The sequence below is a fragment of the Drosophila takahashii genome, chromosome 3L (assembly GCF_030179915.1).
Source record: "Drosophila takahashii strain IR98-3 E-12201 chromosome 3L, DtakHiC1v2, whole genome shotgun sequence".
Lineage (NCBI taxonomy): Eukaryota > Metazoa > Arthropoda > Insecta > Diptera > Drosophilidae > Drosophila > Drosophila takahashii.
The window spans coordinates 12,789,622-12,798,722 of NC_091680.1; the positions used below are offsets into that span (position 1 = coordinate 12,789,622).

The 9,101-nt window shown below is 43.3% G+C and overlaps 1 protein-coding gene across 1 annotated transcript; it reads left to right on the forward strand.

The window, feature by feature from the left end:
* Positions 1-1,240: 1,240 nt before the first annotated feature.
* LOC108059089 (uncharacterized) lies at positions 1,241-4,655 on the forward strand. Its single transcript, XM_017144135.3, has 3 exons — positions 1,241-2,075; positions 2,787-3,431; positions 3,778-4,655. Exons 1-3 carry the CDS (start codon positions 1,913-1,915, stop codon positions 4,269-4,271), a joined length of 1,302 nt encoding a protein of 433 aa, XP_016999624.2. The 5' UTR covers positions 1,241-1,912; the 3' UTR covers positions 4,272-4,655.
* Positions 4,656-9,101: the final 4,446 nt, after the last annotated feature.

Sequence of the window (9,101 nt, forward strand, 5' to 3'; positions counted from 1 at the left end):
TGTGCGTGCTGCAATTGTGTGCAGTTGTAGTTGCGGGTTCATTGCACGTACACTCGCACAAACACACGCACAGCGCCCAAAACGGCCAACGACGAAGCGACCGAACGACCAACCGACCGAACGACCCACCCACCAGTGATGGCGATTTCGCACGAAACAATCTAAATCTGGCGAAATAATGGCTGAAGAAAAACGTAACTTGTATAATAAAAGGTGCAATTTTCTCCTCACTGCATACTTTTGGACACATTATTGAGTGGTTTTAAAAGTGTTTAGAACAAAACTTAATCTTTAAATAATATTTTAAAACTTTATAATTCTTTTTTTAGTTACTTTAATATTCATTGGCCTTATTTATATTACCTGTTATCCATTTTAAACTTTTTGAATATAAAATAAAATAAAAATGTATTTATACTATTATACAAATATAAAAATAATTTTTTAAAAATTTGTATTTTACGAATTATTATGTTATTTACGTATACTTGATTCAAGCGGATACTTGATATGCTCAAATCTGCGCTATAAAATGTATTGCCTACTTTGTGGCGCAGCATTATGTAATGGAAATGCTTTAATTTTTGGTGTTCCTTAATAGCTAATTAGGTTTTAAAACTTGAAAAATGTTTAAAAAAAGTAAAAAGAATTTAAAATTAAAAAACAATATTGTTTATTATTTTAAAAATGTTTATTATATTTAAATTAAAGGAAAAAGGTTTTGAAACTGTCACTAGTCCATGTTGCAGTTTTACAAAAAAAAGCCAAGCCAGATGTGACATTACTGCCCAATGTGCATTACTGTGATGCCTCCAACGCGCCCCACTGTCCGTCGGTTACTTCGTCACTTTGTTGCGTGTTCGTGCTGCAGTTGTTGTTTGCCCTGGTCGTAGTTGTAGTTGCTGCAGTTGTTGGTGCTGTTGCTGGGTCTCCGGTTTAGACAGCCGGGCTTCGGACTCCGGGTCTCCTTCTCCTGCCTCCTCCCTCTCTCTTTCGCTCCACTCCCCATCCCCATCCCCATGGGTCCCATCACCGCCTCTCGACTTCGGTCATCGTGGATTTCTCTGCTCTCCTGCATTTTGCACTCTTCGCTGCTCTTTTGTTTCGCTTTTCGCTGCTTCTAATGCTCGTCTCCCCCTCCCCACTCCTCTCCTTCGCCACCTCTTTTTCGGTGGCTCCAAGTTAGAGCGAGCGAGAGAGAGGGAAAGAGACCCCATCGAATGAGAGGTAGCTTGTTTATCGTCGCCTTTCTTTTGGGCTGCCTGCCCGCTGCTTTTTTTCCACCTCCTCCTTCTTCTTCTTCTTCTCCTTTCTGTGCTTTTCTTCTCTGTTGTTTTTCGGTTTTTGCAGCTCTGAGCTTCGCTGCTGCTGCGTTGTGTTGTTGCTTTTTGTCTGTCTCCTCTTTGGTCTTGTTGCCTTTGTCTGTTTTGCTTTTTCGCCCTGCCATCTTACACACTCACTCACCCATACACCTACAAGCGGAGACTTTTGTATGTAAAACTGACGTCGTCGCTGCCGCTGCCTCGTTTTTGTTGTTGTCTTCTTACTTTTTCAGCTTTATTTTGCTTTTTTTTGCACATTCTCCCTGTTCTCTCTTCTCGCCTGCATTTTGTGTATCTCATCTCGTGTACGCTTTCGCTGCCTTTCCAATCTCTTCGGCATCGGGGCAACAACAACGAAAAGCTGGCGTCGCCGTCGCCGTCATCGTTTTCTCTATTTTCCTCAATCGCTGTGCCTTTTCATTTTCAATTCGCATATTTTTGCAAACTCTACTTTCAGTTATTCGCCGATAATTGATGTCAAAGGACGCAGTTGTGCTCCGCCGGCGTTGTTTCACGTTGCCATTGGAACCATTGAAAGCATTGGGGAACCCCGGAATACGGTATCATCCAGAGCCACTTTCAGTGTGACCATGCCCAAGGAGGATCCGTTCGTGAATCGCGCCCAGCTCTTGAAGGCGATCAAGAAGTATCCGGAGATCTGGGACTCCAACAACAAGCTGCACATGTGCCGCAGCGTCACATCGCCGATGTGGACCGAGATCGCCGAGCAGTTCGGCGGTCATGTGCCGACAGGTGAGTGCGACAAGGACGACAGTCCAACGCCTCTCTCATTTCCACAGCCCCCCTCACACTCTGCGCCACTGCCCCATTCGCCCACTCGCAACCGGTGCCGATTTGTATTTGTTGCTGCCTTTCGCGCTCTCCTTTCGCGTTCTCTTTTAGTGAGCGCCCAGTGGCGCAGTCGTGAGCTTTTCTGAGGGGGCTAAAAATCATACCAAACACGTTAGCATAACATTTTTCAAAAACTGTATGTTAAAAGTAGCGAAATGAAAATCTAGCTTGATATGAAATCATATCATTTTGATCCTACATTATCTGCATTGACCGAGTTCAAGTTCTACTACTGTCAAATAATGCGATCCAAAATATTGTAGAAAAATAACCTTTCCCCCTACGTACGCCACTGTACTTCGTCTATAAATACCCAAAGGGCATTTTGGATAGGAATTGGAGGTCTCCGTCCGTTTGGAATAATAGAAGAGTCTACACCACTATAAAATGCAAATTGAAGCACTCGCAATAGAAATAATTGACGGGTGTAATGTACTTTGATAAATGCAATTGGGTGGCTCAATATAATGTTACATTTCTTCACTATACCACTAGATGTTGTATTATTCATGAATGAAATGACGCATCTTGGCTAAGAAGAGTACCATAATAAAAGTCCTCCATTTTTATTATTATTATTTTATGTTGTATAATAAATATTTTATTGACCAGTTAAGCTGCAATCGATTTGGAGCCAAATGAAGTACCACTACCACAACTTGGTCCACCGCCAGATTCTGCACAAGGATCGCTTCAATACCAAATGGGAGCACTTCGAGCCGATGTCCTTCATGTACAACATAACGGTGGCCAAGATCGTGGGCGCCCAGTCCAGTGGCGGTGGTGGTGGTGGCGGTTCCTCCGAAATTCCAACCACTGCCTCGGAACCGCCGCCTGTGGGTGAGGAACCGCCTGCCCCAGTGCCGCCACCCCCTCTGCCCACCGCCTCCCATGGACGCGGTCGACCCAGCGGCAGTTTCAGCTGGCTGCAGGCCGCTGCCACCCCCACCGCCCCCCAACTGCCACATCTCATCGCTCAGCCGCCCCATGGTCAGGGTCACGGGATGACCTATACCGCCTTCACCGGCCTGGTGCCTCCGCCAGCTGCAGTGATGTCGGATGTGGCAGTGGCCACGCCCCCGCGCAAATTGGGCCGCCCCAGTTCGTTGCACAATAGCATGCGGGGGCGTATCATCGATGCGATCAAGACACGGCCGTCACTTTGGGCGGGACGCCAGCGGAGCGAAAAGGGGCAGGGTCAGAGCAGAACGTCGGCCGTCTGGAAGGAGGCGGCCATCGAGATGGGACTGACCCCAAGTAAGTAGAACTAAAGTTCTAAGGAATATTATATATCTCAAGTTGTTATTTAATATTATAATCCTACACAGGAAAGAAAATGATAATGGTCAATTTGATATTTTTTAAAGATCAAGTTATTCATATCATTTTGATATGAATAAAGAAAAAAAATTCTACTTTTGGTATTTTTTATGATATGATAAAATATCATTTTGATATGTTTGAATCTTAAATTTGACATAAATCATATCGGCTTTTTATTGATATGAAATAAGGTAGAAATAACCCTATTTCTTATCGGTTTTTTTTTCTCTTTCCCTTTTGGGACCTAATCCTTTTTCCCAAACCATTTGATTCCTTGCAGCCCTTATGCAGACGCGTTGGTCGATCATCAAGCAGCGGTATGTGGACGAACTGCAGAAGGAGCGTCATGCCCAGTACTCCCATCAGGGCTTCCGCTCCACGTGGGAGCACTTCGATCGGATGGGCTTCATGCGCGACATCCTGCTGAAGAAGGTCGACGAGCGGGAGCAGACCCGCGAACAGATCCAGGAGATCGTCAGCGAGCAACAGCACCACCAGCAACCGCAGCAGCAGCAGCACCATCCGTCGCAGCACTTGCAGCACTACCGTCCACCACCACAGCCGCCGGCGGGATTGGTGGAGCATGCCCAGGACATGCCCATCGGCCTGGTGCAGCACCACCACCAGGAGGGTCACCATCCGCCGCTGGCCATGCACCACCCCCACCACCCACAGGCCATTCGGCGGCGGGTCAAGCACGAATCCGATCTCGAGTGGGATCCCTTCGAGATGATCCTCCACGTCCATGGTGCCGGCGAACCAGCTGCCAACTGAAGACTGAGAAATTAGGGACTGTAAGGCTCTAGGTACACCTGAGAAAAACTTAAGAAGGCAAGGGAAGACCAAATTATTATCACAGCACTAATTAATACTAAATTTATAGGTCAAAAGATTCAATACAATTAAACAAAAAATATTTTGAAAAAATTTCGAAAATTGGTTGCACAGTTTTGTTCATTTTACAATATATACCACCGTTCCTTTTAGGCTTCTTCTCAGGTGCAATTAAACAGAAAAGGGACCCCGAATGTCCTTCAAGTAATCGTCAGATGTAAAACCATTAGCTACTCCGCATGCCCTCAGCTATTGTAAAACCTTTTTGTAATTCCATTTTCTACTACTCTGCAATTGAATAAAACATCACTTAGAGATATACAATTAACGATGTTTATGGTTTGGGAGCAATAATGCGAATTTAAATAAGAAATTGGGAAATAAAAAACATATTAAATTAATTTGGATTTTTTTATAATTAAATTAAGGACTGTAATTGATATCATTCTGGTTAGATTACCGCGTATACATTTCATCAATATCAATTTCGCCGAAAATGCTATTGATATATTTGAAAGGAAAAAGATTTATTCCACCTGAAGTGCTTTGCACTCAATCAATTCCGATAATCGTGATGCGATGCGACGGATTGGAGATTCGAGAACGCCCCGAGCGCGAAAACTAAATTATGCTAATTCTCACAGTGTGTGCAACATTTGTCGATTGCCAAAATGGCAAACATGTTCCACACTCACAAGCCCACACACTCTATATCTCTGTTTCTCTCCTTGGAAAAACCTCTGCTTTATCCATCCTACATTTTGTGGATTTGTGTGAATTTCTGGCTGAGGGCCAAGGGCGGAACACGCGTAATTCCAATCACGTGCCAGCCGAGAAAAGAAAAGTTCTCAAACTGTAAAACGTTTATCAAAATGTAGCCCCCTCTCGTCCGCCGCCCCTAAAAGCCACCCACATAATTGGCCAAAAGGATACAGCCCCCAACCCTCCGTATTTTTTCATCCCCCTCCCCCTGCAGACACCGACAATATCTTCAATAATAAATGCATTTCACTGTCGAATTTGCCGCATTCTGCACAACACACGTGCCTTAAATAATTCACGTCGCATTTAGCGGCGTTTTTGCCAAGCCTCTAATGGGCCCAGCGATTTGTAAGGGGCGTGCCGGGGGGCGTTGCTGCAAAGGGGGGCGTGGCACGCCGCCAGGTAAAGTGGAAAGTAGTTGGCTACGTTTTACGTTCTAGTTCGAGGCGAAAATTTGCCTAAAAACTCAAGTAGTTTGTTCAAACTTTTATGCTCCGTGCATTTATCAACGCCAGCCAGGTGGGAAACGGGGGAAAAGCGGGTTGAAAAGGGGTGGAAAAAGTGGGGGGAAAACATATCCAGGAGTCCATGAAGCGCAGCAGCCCGGAGCAACAGTGCTGCCGTGTAAAAGTTTCCACACAGTCGTGGGTGGGTTAGATGATGGAGCGTTATTTAAATGGTTTTCGGATGCGTACGTGCGAAAATGTTAGTAATAAGCCAGGTGCCAGAAAACAGAAACCAGGAGCCATTACGGCGATATCCTTAGCTAGGAAAAATGTGCGCGATTTGTTAGCTCCAACGGATTTGCAGAGGCGTCTTTAAGGGGAATATCCCCTCTTGGTGAATTGGTATGCAAATTATCTGAATATTCTAAACTATGCAAATCAGAGAGATTCATACTTCTTTGTTAGGGAGATTCTCAGATATTTTCTATTTTAAATCCGCTTTCCAGCATTATCTAAATTGCATTTTCCACAATTCTCCAAAATCTCTTTTATATTTTTAAGTAATTTAAATAAAATATAAAGTTTATATAATTTGTTCCAATTATTTTGCTTATTTCTTAGGAAATTTAAATAGCACTCATTTAAATGTGTTCTGGGAAATTCCTTAATGTTCTAAATAAGCTATGAAAAAAGGTCCAATGGGACTATTTGACGACTTATTATTCCCATGGAATTACAATTTCTTAGTTATTTCATATCAATTTTATGGCACAACCCAAAGCGTCAGAAAAAATAAAAATAATTGTGATGTAAATCTGCAATCAAAACCTGATTAAAGCTTCAATTAATTATTCAAAGTAACAAGGAATATTTCTTGAATTCAGTAAAGTGGACAAACAATTATGCAATCAAAATATATTAATATCTGCAGTTTTTTCTTACAATTTAAAGATCACTTTTATGAATATGAGCGTACTAATATTTTTGCTTGGGGTCGGTTTAATGGCTTTCGAGTGGAACGTGAGCCGGGAAAACTTCGCTTGCCTAAATGCTCGGTAGGTGATTTCTTTCCGCAGGAAGTACGCATACACACGCACTTAACACACACACACATACACTCAAATCATTTTCCACGCCCACTCGCAACGCCCCACCCCCACCCCCGCACTCACACACACACATGATAAGAATGCTTATGTGAATTATCGCACATTTTACGGCATCGAAAAAAGGGGTTTTCAGGGGGACTTTGTAACGGGAAAGAACTAGAAAACTTGTCTAAAAGTGCGCACTCCACTCATATATATTTAGGTATACATATCTCCAAGGCGGACACGCCGACAGTAGCGCATAAAAACTTTTAAATTTACTTTTGCTAAGAGTTTTCCCCGCCCCCCGACCAGCCACGCCCCTCCACGGCCCATGCATATTCATTTCAAAATCCGCACACATACACATGGCCAAGTTTTCTTGGAAAAGTTCCTTTACCTTACCCCTTTGTCCCGCGCCAGAAAAATCAACGAACTGTGAGAGAGGCAAACAAAAAAAAAGTTTTGGGCAAAAGGTGGGCAAGGGTTTCTGGGGCTCTTCTTTGGGGCGCCGGAGGGGGGATTTTCCGGATACGGATCCGGAGCGGCATCGCTTAATAGAGCTGCCAAAATTTGTGTGCCTCAGGTTGCGTCGCTTGTCGGCAGACGCCGCGTTACAAGCGCTCCAAATTGCTCACTTCTCGAGACGCTCCGCTCTCCGCTTTTCCTCTGGCCACCCGTAATGCCCCCCTCCCTAATTTCCCGGCCAAAGCCCCCGCTTTAAAGCCCTGCCACCGAAATCCCAGCCAATTCCCCCGACTGCCAAGCAACTATGATGTTGCTGTCTTCCCATTTTTGCACACTTGTCTATTTTTCGTTCTCGCCACTGTGGAAGTATTTTAAACTTTACTCCTTAGATTTATAAAATTTTGAAATCACCTTTCTTATTGCCAAAATTTTAAAAGCAATTAAAAAGTTCAAAATTATATTTTTTCCATTTTAATAATATTAATGTATTCCCTTCATTACAAACATTAAGAAAACACTTTAAAAAGTAATCAATATTTTATTTGTATTATTTCCTTTTTAAGAATATGTATAAATCCCTTTCCATCCTTTGTCTCAAAAAAGCCTGTCTTTCTAAACCCTCCCCTTCATTGTATGGTCAGTATATTATCCAATTTTTCCATCTTGATAAATATTGGCCGTCAAAAACACTCCCCCATATGAACTCCCCCCAAAGAAAAGCAGCTGAGAAATCAAACCTGGCCAAGATTCTTATCGGCATCTCCTTAGATTTTGGGTTCGTCCCACCCCGGATGGCTTTGAATACGAAAATTCCAAAATAACTTCGATAAGTTCTTTATTTGACAAGTTCCCCACTGTGCCATTTGGGTCTACTTCGACCCAACTCCGGGTCCTTCGTTTCGTGCAGGCCCCTTTTTGTTGTGCGGGGGGAGGGGTGTGGGGGAAATGTTTGCTGTAAAATGTTGGGCCACGTATCCTGCAGCAATTCGTAAACTAATTCTACATACGTGCCCGTGTCAGCTATCACCCATCCGCCCCGTTGCCCCGCCGAACCTTTCCCTTTTGGCTTCCCGCAGAGCGACCAAATCGTTACGTGCGTTGGGCCACGGTGGCGCCCTCTGTGGGCCGTGCGTCATGTTTTGATTGGCGTCATGTACACGGACGGATTCGCTCCGGCTTTCCACACGGAGCGGAGGGATAACGCTCTGCACAGCGAGCAAATGCTACAGCAAATTCCCACAACAGTTATTATTTTATGCATATGAGCTTCAAACGAAATTATGATAATTAAAAGATTTCTGGGAAGTTGTTATTCAAATATGTTGTTCAAATATAAAAATTCAGGGAACACTCTCAAAATATTTTATTATTCAAAAGTCTAAAAAACATGAATAACACTTCGAGCTGAAGGCCAAAAATTTCAATATATGGTTGGGTATATAAAAATATAAAAAATAACATTTTCTTAACAATAATAAATAATGATTACATAATTTAATTTTAAATTTATAAAGGTATTTGCTCAATTTCCATTTTTCAACTTCAAATAGTATTATTAACTGGCCCTATATCGTTACATTTTCCAGTGTGCGTGGGCTAGATTCGGTTTTTTCTGCTAATAAATAATTGCATTTTCACCTCAAGAACTCACTGACAGACGATGCCCAAAGGGGGGCCGAGGGGCACTGGGGCGAAGGGCTGGGTGATTTTCTCCGAGGGTGACACAATTCAATTTGCGCGCGTTTCCGTTCCGACTGCAGGTGCTGTTGGTTGGTGTATTGCCAGTTTTTGTAATTCCATTTCTGATTTCATATTTTGCTGTCACTGTGAAATGATTCAATTTTGCAGATTTCTTTGGGGGGAGGTGCTGGAAATATTTGCATGCCGGCCATGTATCCACTATGTATCCTTTTTTTCGGTCTGCGTGCCGTTATCAATCAAAAGCGAAATGCGAATTGTGCGCAAATTTGTTGCATACGCAGAAATATTTGCTATATTGCATGGCA